This window comes from Sciurus carolinensis, chromosome 4 (genome assembly GCF_902686445.1).
Source record: "Sciurus carolinensis chromosome 4, mSciCar1.2, whole genome shotgun sequence".
NCBI classification, from domain to species: Eukaryota; Metazoa; Chordata; class Mammalia; order Rodentia; family Sciuridae; genus Sciurus; species Sciurus carolinensis.
The window spans coordinates 37,504,103-37,516,622 of record NC_062216.1 but is presented as its reverse complement, the minus strand read 5'-3'; the positions used below and the strand labels follow the sequence as shown (position 1 = coordinate 37,516,622).

At 39.8% G+C, this 12,520-nt stretch overlaps 1 protein-coding gene across 2 annotated transcripts in view; it reads left to right on the top strand.

The window, feature by feature from the left end:
* The first annotated feature begins 227 nt into the window (after window positions 1-227).
* Window positions 228-12,520, top strand: part of Cenpu (centromere protein U) — a 35,972-nt gene continuing 23,679 nt past the window's right edge. Inside the window, exons 1-6 of one of the 2 annotated variants that reach the window (XM_047551725.1) lie at window positions 228-301; window positions 3,073-3,121; window positions 4,994-5,111; window positions 7,845-7,950; window positions 11,665-11,725; window positions 12,227-12,454. In XM_047551725.1, coding sequence (XP_047407681.1) covers window positions 261-301; window positions 3,073-3,121; window positions 4,994-5,111; window positions 7,845-7,950; window positions 11,665-11,725; window positions 12,227-12,454 — 603 coding nt within the window. In that variant the 5' untranslated portion in view covers window positions 228-260. Of the gene's footprint in view, window positions 302-1,024; window positions 1,153-3,072; window positions 3,122-4,993; window positions 5,112-7,844; window positions 7,951-11,664; window positions 11,726-12,226; window positions 12,455-12,520 lie in introns of those variants that run through there. The other variant, XM_047551724.1, reaches the window with a different exon arrangement.

Below are 12,520 nucleotides of genomic sequence, written 5' to 3'. Positions count from 1 at the left end.
GGGTTTTGGAGCGCTTAAAAATTGGTGCGGAATCCTGGCGAGAATGAAAGCACTGTTTACAGCCAGTTGAAAGGCGTGGTCTCCAGCTCCGTTGTAGTTTTACGACTGGTCCGGGTTTTCTATCTCGCTCCAGGAGAGGGAGGAGCCCTGGGACCACCCTGGGAGGGGCATGTGCGCATGCTCGGTCCTGATTGGCTGTTCTGAGGAGCGCGGGTCTTGGCGGGAGCTTCGTAGGTCTGGCGGGCTCGGAAAACAGCCGAATGGCTCTGCAGTGGCGGGTCAGGTCCCCGGCGCAGCCCGGGTAAGTGCTGCCGACCCTCGGAACTCCAGGCCGGACCGAGTTTGTCGTCTTCTGCTGTGGTCTGTGCCTCGCGGAGCTGTTCTTGCTGCCACTGAAACTTACCCGAGTGATCAGTTAGTTGCTTAGGGCCTTGGTTTCCACTTCTGTAAAACCCGGGTAGCAACAACCCCAGTGTTTATGGTTATCGCAAGATTACAGAAGTTAACAGTAGGTAGGAAAGAGGTTAGCTAGTGTTAGTATTGCTTTGTGTGTGTCTCAAAGTAGCTCAAACAAAATATGCAGCAAATACTTGGAAACACCTTTTATTTGCCAGACATTACATTATTGAGGGACGTTTGTACTCTGGTGGGGAATCCCTACTCCTATTTTTCCAGACGGAGCTGTCTTTATAGTAGAAACTACGGACCATAAAGCTAAACCAAATCTCTGCCTGGAGGACTAAGCTGCCGCTTGTTATTATTAAATGTCATTCCACGGTGGACCAAGCAACTTATTTTTATCAAAAGGGGTCATGCACTTAAAAATAGGTTGCAAAACTTGGTCTAAAAGATTAGTCTTTACTGGATGCGTTGGCGAGTGCCCCGCTGGCGATGTCTACAATGCATCCCAGCCCGTCTGGACCTGGCTAGCAGGTTGCTAGGGAAGGTTCCCAAGACCCCCAGGAGTTCCTCCAGGTCCTGGAAAGACCCCCCTGGAGAAGGCGGTGTTTGCCTGCGGGTTGAGAATGGAGGGATGGAACAGGGCATAGCGGTGAGGTGGGAGAAACTCAGAGTAGATAGTTGTGGCCAGTTGAGAAGAGAATATACCAGCCTGGCACATCAGCTGAAAAGAGTTAAACTTTCTCTTAATAGGTCAGTGGTTTGGTGTTTTTTGTTTTGTTTTTTGTTTTTGTTTATTTTTGGTGGGGAGTAAGATTCATGAAATGTGTTCATCCTGCCTGCTAACATGCACAGGTGCACATACTTAAAAACCTTACATATGGTTATAACAGAGGTTTCCATCTTTTGGAAGCCCCATTTGGAATCCAGCCTAAAGCAGGGAGGATCCTTGATGGGACTTTTGAGCACAGGCAGGTGAAATAGTTTAGATTAAGAAACTTAGGAGATTCTAGTTTTTAGTCTTATTTATGTTACTCAACTGTGTAACCATTGATCATTTAACTTCTGAACCCCAGAATCATAATCTATAAAATTGCCATAAAATGAATACTTTCTACCAGGTTTTTGAGAATCAAAGCCTGGGAAATTGTTAGAAATGCAAAATCTCAGACCTCATCCCAGGTTTATTCAGACACTGGGAAAGGGGTGGGGTGACTCCAAGCAATTTATATCATTCTCATGCCTGCTGAAGTTTGAAAATTGCTGCTCTAAACAGTTTTCCAATTTTTTCTTTTACTATGACTCACAGAAATATTTTACATCACATATAGTACACACATAAACAAAAAGTTTATAAAAATACTGTCCAGTGCAATCTCATATCTATATTCTGTATTTCCTTTTTTAAAAATGCTAGGGTGAAGAATCTTTAAAAATATTATAGGATAATCAATAAAATTTGGTTATGGAACTATAGATTTTATAATTATGTCAGTGTTAAATTATCTTGCACAACCATAGTACAATTTTAGAAAATTTCTACAAAAGATAATGCCCTCTTTAGGAAAGGCATGTTGAAGTATTTAGGATTGAGGGTGCAGTGTCTTTAGTTTACCATAGACCCACACACCCACATAGAGGAAGCAAATGAAATAAAATGTAAACAGTTGCTTGATCTGAGTAACACTGCTTGGTCTGGGTAAACAATATACTAAGAGTCATTGTACCACTTTTGCAACTGTAAGTTTGAAACTCTATTACATAAAAAAGCTACTCAAAGAAATTCTGATTTCTTTATCCACAAATGAGTAGTTTAAATATATAGGTGTAATATGCATGGCATATTTTCAAGTCAGAGCCTATGTACTATATTATACCATAGTATCCCCAGGTACCACTTCACAGTGCCTGATATGTGGAGGATACTCAGTACATATTCACTGCCAACTGACAATGTTACTATTAATAATATAGTATATAATGTTTTTCCTGTCACTGTTATTTCTAGTTATTATTCTAGTCACTAGTGTTACATTCATTTAAGCTTGTTGAAAGTATGCACCTTTATCCTTTTTACTCCAGTGCCCCATGGAAGGAATGTTAAGGGATAGAAAGAGGGCAGGCTTTGGATTTGAAGTATTGTAGATTTTAATGCAGGTTTCTCTCCATCTTGGCTGTGTATTGCTTTGGGAGAGTGTACATCTATAACATGGGATTTGCTTCTATCTTATAGGACTCTAAGAGTTAAGTGAGAAAATGTAGGTGCAAGAGCCAGGCACAGGTTAGAACAGGTGTTATGTGCCTAGTAAATGATAGCATACCTCCCCTTGGCTCAGTTGTGCAGAGATAGTCAATCACTATTGATGAATTAGAACCTCAGGGACAGGGTAACAGCAGGATTAGGAGTTCTCCACATCCTTGAGAGAGGTGTTATTATGTTGGTGATATGATTTGACCTATAAAATTACCATTAAATTTGTGGAGTGCATACAGGTTCTTCTTGCTAAAAAGGATTTTGCCATAACCTGAATTCCACTGGATACATGCTGTTAATTCAACTAATGAGGAATTTAATTTGGAAAGAAAATGCTTGGAAAGGGTCACAAGTTCGTGTTTTCCCAATTAACACATTTACTAACCCTCCCTTTTATGTGTGTGTTTTCTGTTTAATAGTGCAGGGTATTCAAAGAACACCTTAGGAAGAACACATCCCATGAAAGACGTAAGTTATCTTTTTACATTTTAATGTAATTTTCTCACTGTTGACAAAACAAAATAACATTTTGTGGGAACCTATTTTGTAGACCTCTCTTGGTAAACTCAATGTTTTATTGTAGTGAAAAACTATATTCCTTTGCTTCTACTTTTTCCAATATAATGAAGAAAACAATCTTTGTTAACATTTTAGAAATTTCTTTATTTTTTCTGTGGCTAAGTTGATTTTATTTTCATCCAGATAATTGACAATCATGTAAAATTCACCTATAGCAATTTTTCCATGTTACAGTTTTCAACACTTGTTTATGATATTCAACTTAGTCCCCATATAGTTTATTTTTCTTCAAGAGAGAGTCTAAGAATAAGTTAAAGGTAGGTACATTTCTTTAACACTTACAATAATTATTCCAAATTATTCTCTAGTGTCTTTTCCAATCGCCTGTGGCATTTCACATTAACACTGAAAAGCACCTGCTTTCAGGTTGCATGCAGTCGAAGGTTCTCTTTGGTTTCTATTCTGCCCCTTCCTGTCTTTGTCTTAAGTGGTCTGCCTCCCTGTCCAACTGCCCTGACTCCAGCCATCAGAGGATGACACTTAGACTCCCCATGAAACCCTGGGATTCCTCTGTGGGCTTGTACTCAGCTTTATTCTCCACCCCATCCTTAGCTCACCTGCTCAGTGGACAGTTTTCTCTTGGCTCTCCTGTCCTACCTGATACTCTTGGTTTCTGAAGTCCAATGCTCCTTGGAAGAATTTCTCTAAGCTCTTTAGCTCTGTTCCCAGCCTGCCTTAGTTGAAAGTCCTGAATGCCTGGAATGGATTTCTTCTTTTCTGTTGTCTTCCCTCTGTAAGGCGGCCTGCCTAACGAGTGATGGAGTACTCTTGTCTTAGAGTGGCACCTCTTTTTTGGCATTACACCACCAAGTATTCCATGAACAATTCTTTCACTGAGGTCTCTGAGTGGAGACAGTTTTTTTTTTCTTTTTTTCATTTGCTGATTTTATTGCATCTCCTGTATGTCTTCCAGAATTTTCTTATTTTCTTATCTGTTAATAGTGTCCCTCTACATCTTCCATGCTTCTATGGAAGTTTTCCTCATCTTACGTATGTTTGGGTCTTTCCTTAGGATTTGGGGTAGCAAACTTCATGAATTTACAAGTAGTTGAACTGTGAACCCTTGGTCTGTCCTACGGGCAGAAGTTTTTACCCTGCGTGCCTTTGAAACTGTAATGAACTTTTGGGTATATGACATATTTCTGGGGGAGAGAGGCCATAACTTTCCCTAGATCAGGGATTTAGGCAAACTCTATAGCATGTGTTCCAAAACTAACCTGCCACTTGTTTTTGTGCAGCCCTGCAAGCTAAGAAGAAATATATTTATTTATTTATTTGCAATGGTAGGAATTGAACCTAGGACTTTGCACACAATGACAAGCACTCTACCAGAACTAAATCTCTGGTCCCTGGTTTTACGTTGTCACACGGCTGAAATAAAATAAAAACAACACAACCTGTGAAAATGATCTGAAATTCAAATTACATAAGTACAGTTGTATTGGAATACAGCCAAACTCTTTTTTTTTTTCCTCCTGCATTTCCCCTATCTGCTTTCCCACTACAGTCACTGAGTTGAGTAGGTACAACAAACCTAGTGACCTGCAAACCCTACATTATTTACTTTCTAGTCCCTTGTAGAAAAAGTTTGCCAACCCCTGCCTTATATTATCAAAGAAGTCTATATCCCCAGAATGTCTTAAGAATTGCTTCTTTAGATACCAGTGATAGCAGGGGTATCCTTGCTAAATAAGTCAGCTTTGTAATTTTCTTTGGTTGTTAGCACCAATTCAAAGACTTTGATTTTATTCACTTTTTTAGAAAGCTGATCACAAGCACAGGCCTGCTGATATATTTGACTTTCCTGATAATTCTGACATCTCAAGTATTGGCAGTCTTGGTGAAAATGAGAAAGATGAAGAACCTTATGAAACCTTTGGTGAGTATTTTAAATCTTTATTCTAAAATGACTTTAAAACAACATAAACAACATTTGCACTAGGTACAATAAAAATACAGAAGTATTTTCAAATATGAAAATCAGTAACCTACATTTAAATGTGGTGTTCTGGGGAGTACTTGATAATTAATTTTTATCATATATTGAAATGAACATCATCAAAGTAGAACTCTTCTATTAACATTCATTAACATTCCAGTCATCTTAGGATATTTACTGTAGTATTTTGTAACAAGATGAATACAAAATAAATTTCTCAAATCATACCACTATGTAAGGGGCTTAATTTAGGGGGAAAGTTAAGGGGAATTTTCTTTTATCATAAATTCATGAGGCAGGAATGCTTCGAAGGAGCCAGGAAGAACTTCACCCGTGTTCCTTAGTGTGAGGTAAATAGGGCTGATACCTGGCTGACCAGGAGTCTAGGAGCTGTCCCAGTGGGCTGTTTCTTTCTCTGCATGTCAGTGGCTAGTCCAAAAATGATAAAGTGCCAAGGGCCCCTGTATCTAGAATAGTAGCAATCAGATATTTTGTTGGAATAAGTGTCAAGGGAATTTTGAAAACTTATTTACCATCTGACATATTTTCTGTTTGGCTTCTAAAATTGTTTAGTCTACTATTTTCTTAAAAGAAAATATATATATCTGCCGCGTGGAGTGGCACATGCCTGTATTCCCAGTGACTTAGGAGACTGAGGCTGAAGGATTGCAAGTTCAAAACCAACCTCAGGAAAACCCTTAGACAAACCCTGTTTTAAAATAAAAAGGGCTGGGATGTGACTCAGTAACTAAGCATCCCTGGATTCAATGCCTGGTACAAAAAAAAAAGAAAATATATGTTTCATAAGATGAAATAAAATGAGAAGTAATTAGCCCCAGAATACATCTTTTATTATGATTTGATAAAAGTATTTTAACTACTTGTCTAAAAGAAATCTAAAATATAAAAGATTCTATAGGTTTTTAAAATCACTGGTTTTTAGTGTTCTCAGAAAATTGTGTAATTATCATCATTATGTAATTTCAGAACACTTTTATCCTAAAAAGAAACCTCATGCCCATTACTAGTCACTCCCCATTTCCCTTTTCTTTGGAGTGGAATCACTGGAGTTTACAGTAGTTCCGTGTTTAATTTTTTGAGCAATTGCCTTGCCATTTTCCACAGTGGCTGTACCATTTTATATTCTACCAGCAATGCACAGGGATTCAATTTTGCTGTATCCTCACCTACAATTGTTATTTTGTAGGTTTTATTTTTCTTTTTTCTGATAACATCTACCCCAAAGGCAGTGAAGGGTGTCTCATGGTTTGTGTTTGCATTTCCTAATGACTAATGATGTCAAGCATGTTCTCAGTGTGCTTAGTGGCCAACTGTACATCTTCACTGAAGAAATGACTATTCAGGGGCTGGGGTTGTAGCTCTGTGGTAAAGCGCTTGCGTAGCACATGCGAGGCACTGGGTTCGATCCTCAGCACCATATAAAAATAAATAAAGGAATTGTGTCCATCTACAACTAAAAATACTTTTTTAAAAAAAAGTGTCTATTCAGACCCTTTGTCCATTTTAAAATTGGATTATTTTGTCTTTATTGTTAAGTTGTAAGAATTCAGCTTATATGACTAGTTACATATGGAAATTAGGGATTAATCTGTGCCCCCAACCCCTATTATTCACAGAGTAAATAAATCCCTGTGTTTGAGGACCAGTACAGAGTATATTACTAAGCTGTATTGTGAAGTTGATATGTTCCTTATTTAAGCAGCTAGCTGTTTAGAAACAATTTGCACTGTCATGCTGAAATTTCAGCTTGAAGACCTGTTTGCTTGGCTCTTACCAGACCTCCTTGCAGCAATTCAAGTTTCTCACTACAGGCTACCTCCCTTGTCCCCTCAAGTTTGTCATCCTTCCCATAAGCCCTGCCCAGCATTCTGTCTTTCATCACTTCTCTTTCCTGAGGAAGTAGGAGCATCCTCCTTGTGTTAGTATTTCCTTTCCTTGCCTTTCCCACCAAGCCTTTTGATCTCCTCTTTTATCTTCTTTCTCTCTCTCTCTTCTGTACTGGGAATTGAACCCAGGGCCTTGCACATGCTAGACAAGCACTCTACCACTGAACTACATCTCCCAGTCCTTTCCTTCCTCATTTAAGTTAACTTTTTATACTACCTAAAGGCTCCAGCAATCCAGAGTAAAGAAAAGAGAAAGGGAAGTGAGGAGGTCTGGTATCTTTCCTCAAAGGGCATTCATTCACAAACATTGAGTGCCCACTAAGTACTAGGTGTTTAGTGAGTAATGGTCCCAGGAGTAGACAAACCACCCTAAACAAGTAGAATTTATAATAAATGCAGTGGTCTCCCAAATAGCATATGATACTCCAGAGGGGGAGCAAAGAAAATAATAGACTTCCTCTTTACACACATACATGTAAATTAATCTCATTAAAATATTTCCATTAATATATAAATAGAAGAATACAGGTTTATAATTTATAAATTTCCAGGTAGTTACTGGTGTTATGGTTTAAATTTTTTATTGAGGTATGAGATCAAAAACATTTGGAAAGTGGCCTGCGTAACTGATTTGTAATTCATCAGCCATTTCAACAAATATTGTTTTGTATTTCATTGTAAGGATCTAAACTTAAATACTGCCCAGATAGCCAGACTCTTAAAATTGTGGGTTATTTTTTTGTTTGTTTGTTTTTGGCTCTTATAGATCCTCCGTTACACAGCACTGCTATATATGCTGATGAAGCAGAATTCTCCAAACACTGTGGATCATCCGTGCCTTCAACTCCTCAAGGAAAAGAGGGAAAGAAAAGGTATAGTAAAATTCCAAGCAGTCGTTTGTTCAGACTTATTTTGTGGTGTTGGGGATTGAATTCAGGACCTTGTACTTGCAAGGCAAGCACTCTACCAACTGAGCTATCTCCCCAGCCCCTTAATGGGATTTCTGAGGAGCTCTTTAAAATCTTTAAGATAGAAGCTAATAAAACTAAAGTTTTTTCAAGATCTTTTGAAATGACTTTTTTTGCTTTTCCCCAAGAGAATAGAGACATAACAACTTAATTTTTCAATAATTGACATTACTAATAATTATATTGACACCTGATTATCTAGGAAACATACTGCCTTTATTGATTTGAGTTACATTTAGAAACTAGAGGGATGGATATTGGTGTAATGACAAGCACATATCTTTGCCTTTGCTCAAGGGCTTTGTGTTCTTTAGTGCCGTTCTAAGTTTTAGTTGTACAGATTTTGCACATTTCTTAAGTTTATTCCCAAGTAATTTGTCTTTTTTGTTTGTGTTTGACTGAGTACATGGTTATCATAATGAATTATTGCCTAGTTTCTCTTAAAGCTAAGATGCCTATATGATTAAATCATAGCCAAATGGTATCTACAACTTCTGAAATTATAGGGTGGGTTGTTCCCTTTTTTGCTTCTTTTTTCCTTCTGGTTGAAATGGGATGTGGTGGCCAAAGCTTGAGCAGCCCTTGAACCATAAGGCAACATACTAGGAAAATGGAACAATGGTAGAAGTAACCTGCATCTCGATAATGGGGCTGCTATACCAGCCCTAAATTGCTTCTGAAGTTTGCTGAAAGGGAAAGAAAGTGTCTTGTTGAAGCCGTTTTCTGTTTTTACAGCCTTTCTAACCTTATCTAATAAACTTAATAAAGAGTTTCGCCGTTCTCCTAAAAGCAGTTGAAGAATTTTAAGGAGAGGGTGTCACAATCAGACCTGCATTTAAAAATGGTCACTCTGACTGCCATATGGAGAACAGATTTAAGAGGCAAGACTGAAATGGAGAGATTCATTTGGAGTCTGTTTTAATAGTGTGGTGCGGGGACGAGGGTAACTGCAGCAGAGACGGAGAGCAGTTCAAGCCTAGTAAAGCACATCAGCAGGTCTTAGTGCTGTGATGCTCCAGGAGGGTAGAGAAGAGTTCCCGGCACAGGTAGCCCCCAGGTTTCTAGCTTATGTAAACCGATTGCCGTGGGTGCCTTCGGCTATGATGGGGGTTGCTAGGAGATTGAGTTTTGTGGGGAGATCATGGGTTTGACAGGCAGAGGTCAAAGAGACCTTTGTTGAATCTGGAGCTGACAGTAGAAGCCTTAGCTGGAGTTAAACTGAAGTTACTTAGATGGTATGAAACTAACCTTTGAGATGCCCAGGGTCTGGCACTAACCCTTGAGAAAATCCAGCATCAGCAAAACATGATGGTGCATGCCTGTAATCCCAGAGGCTTGCGAAGCTGAGGCAGGAGGATGGCGAGTTCAAAACCAGCCTCAGCAACTTAGTGAGGCCCTAAACAACTTAGTGAGACCCTGTCTCTATATAACAAATGAAAAAGGGCTGGGGATGTAGTTCAGAGGTTAAGCGCCCCTGGGTACAATCCCTGGAACCAAAAAGAAAAAGAAAAGCCAGCATTATCTGTCCTGGTAAAGGAAAAGGAGAGAGAGAGAAGGTGACAAGAGAAGAAAGACGAAAACCAGGAGGGCTTATTCATGAAAATGCTGGTGTGTGTGTGTGTGTGTGTGTGTGTGAGAGAGAGAGAGAGAGAGAGAGAGAGAGAGAGAGAGAGAGAATGAATGAATAAGCAAGTGATAAATGTAGGAAGCAAGAAGGGTGAGGGCTGGCATGTCCATTCATTCTTGGTAAGCTTGATTTTGGTGGCTTGCTAAGTCTATACAAAAGACATCATTTGGGAATATAAGACAGGGTTTGTGTCGAACACATAAGGAAGTCAGGGCAGGAGGGAGCACTGCAGGGAGAGATCAGCAGCACTGCCCAGGACTCCTGGAGGCAGCAGCCACCAGGACTTCAGATCCTTCCAAGGGATCAGTTGTCGTCTTCCTTGATTTCTTCTTCCCTCATCTTAGACTTAGGTGGTCCTGCTTTTAGCTCTCTCTCTGCCACCACCCCCAACTTACTCACATGGTTTCAACTACTCATATGCTATTTTATCCTGAGTCCATCTCTCTTGTCCAGCTTTCCTCCTGAGTCCCAAGATGGATGTCCTATTTCTATTTCCCTAGATGCCCATAGGCATCTCAGACTCAAGGCAAAACTGAGCTCCAGCTTTCTCTCCCTCATCTAGTATCAACAAACTCCTTGGGTATTTTCTAGATGATCCTGCTTCACCCAGATTTTGTGTCACATAAAATCCAGCCATCTGGGAATCATTCCCAGCATGTTCTGTGTGATGAATCTTACTGGTTCTGGTCTTCAGGCCTCTGCTACCTCCCTGCAGCTGCTGTAGATTGTCATGGACGACTCTCAAATGCTCCCTGCAGTTGTTTCCTGCCAGGTCTCCCTGTCTCCTGAATCGCCTTCTCTCCTCTGTTCCACTTAGATCCCAGAGGGACTCTTACCTCTATACCTACCACATTTAGGGGCCCCCATTGCCCACTTGCATGGCATAAAAGGCCCCTATACCAGATTGGATCCTTAGGTAAGTAGATACTGAAAAGAAGGAAAAGAAGAGGTTTATTAAAACATCTGTGAAAGTTATAGTTGGGTGAATTAGATTGGGCAGAGATGATTGGCCAACCTACCAGGGAACCCGGGAGGAAAGATCGTTTGTTAAAGGACTGCTATTCTGGGCAGAAATGACCAGGCCTGAGGACCCTCGCCATGCTCAGTTATGGGCTCGAGACTACCCACAGGTGCTTTAGTGGAGCCCGGTGACTCTGCATCTGAGGGCTGCCAGCTAACTGTAGGGAAATCTGAGCAGCCTACCATTGTGGCTCTCTCTCAGGCTCTTCTGGTTATATCCTGTAACTTCTTTCTTAGCGTTTTCTTCTCTGGAACAACACGTTCTTTCTGTTCTCTTTAGTTTCTCAAATATGCCAGGCTGTTTTATGCCACCAGGCTTTTACATTTGTATTTTCTTCTACCTTAAATGCCCATCCCCATACTGCTTTGCCTAGAAAAGTATTTTTATGAGTAACCCAAATCCTCTACTCTGGTGTACACATCTTCTCTGTTGGATGCTTGCTAAGTTACCCCTCTGTACTGCCTTTGACTTCCTTACTAGGCAAGGACCCTGTTAAAGGAAGGTGCTATTCTCCTTTTTAAACTAATCTTATGCACCACACTTTGCTTTTGAGATTGGTATGAAACACTTGTATTGAATTGGATGAAAAAATAAAAACGTTCTCATCTCCCATTAGAAGTTAGGGTTATTTTTTCCTTCCAAGGACAAAAGAAGCTATTCCCTTTTCTATTAGCTATTGATGGACCTCATGGATTAGCTTTTAGTACCAACAATTGTCCATCTGCTTGGGCCTGGTACCTTGGAAGGAGGACACAAAGTGCTCATGTAATGGACCACTGTCACTTACCTGCCTAGGATAAGCTGATTTGGGAAGCTGTGGGCAACAGCTAGGCGGGTGGCAGGCCTGACCATAATGAGTAGATATTTCCTCATTAAACAGCCTGTTTTCATGTTGGATGAGCAACTTATAGAAGATGTGAATAAAAGTCAAATGTGTGCAAGATATTGATGATTTTGTTCTTTGGCACAGCTCGAACACTTCTGAAAATGAAGCAAGTGAAACTGAATCTGTAAAAAATAGTGTAAAAAAGGTATGTAGGAGTATTCTCCCTTTATTAATTTGTAAGTTATATTATTTATACTGGATGCAAATAGAGAAAACTGCTCTGTAAAATATCTCTTTTCCTACTTAGATTGGATGGAAGTAGGGAAAATATTGAGTAGCAACACTTTCCGCTGACAGTGTATGTTTTGAAATTACTTTTACAATAAAATGAAGTATCTTTATATCTGAAGTATTTTTTACTACAGAGGTTTCGAATCTCTACACTCGTAGTCAGTTTTCATATCATTCATAATAAACACATATTTTAGTGTTTAGTTTGGGATTTACAAAGGCCGAGAGAATTCTGGGGAGTATTTATGAGCGATCTTTAATCTAGGTCTGTCCTAGCCAGTGATTATACCGCCATTTACCTGTTATGTGCAGTTCTAAAGTTTAGAAATGAGAAATGTGAATTCTGTGGTTTTCTATTAAAATAAGAATCAAAAGCATTTGGTTTTCTAAGGCAGTAGTGCTGTTTTCCTCATAGCCAAGAAGACCCAAGCCCATTAGTGAGTCTGAAAGCAGTGAAGAAGACGATGTAAGAAGAAAAGTTAAGTCAGCAGAGAGAGTAAGTATACAGCCACATGCCCCTGTTCCAACTGTGGCCTCTTCAGGACATGCAGAGAAGCCAGCTGAATCAGTCCCTCAAGGGCCAGGATCCCTCAGAGACCAGGCTGCTGTTGAAAAAGAGAGTCACGCAACACAGAGTCAACCGGTACGTGTCTGCCATTTCACTGGAGAGAAAGAAAAAAGTTTATTGAAAAATGGGTGGAAAGTAAAG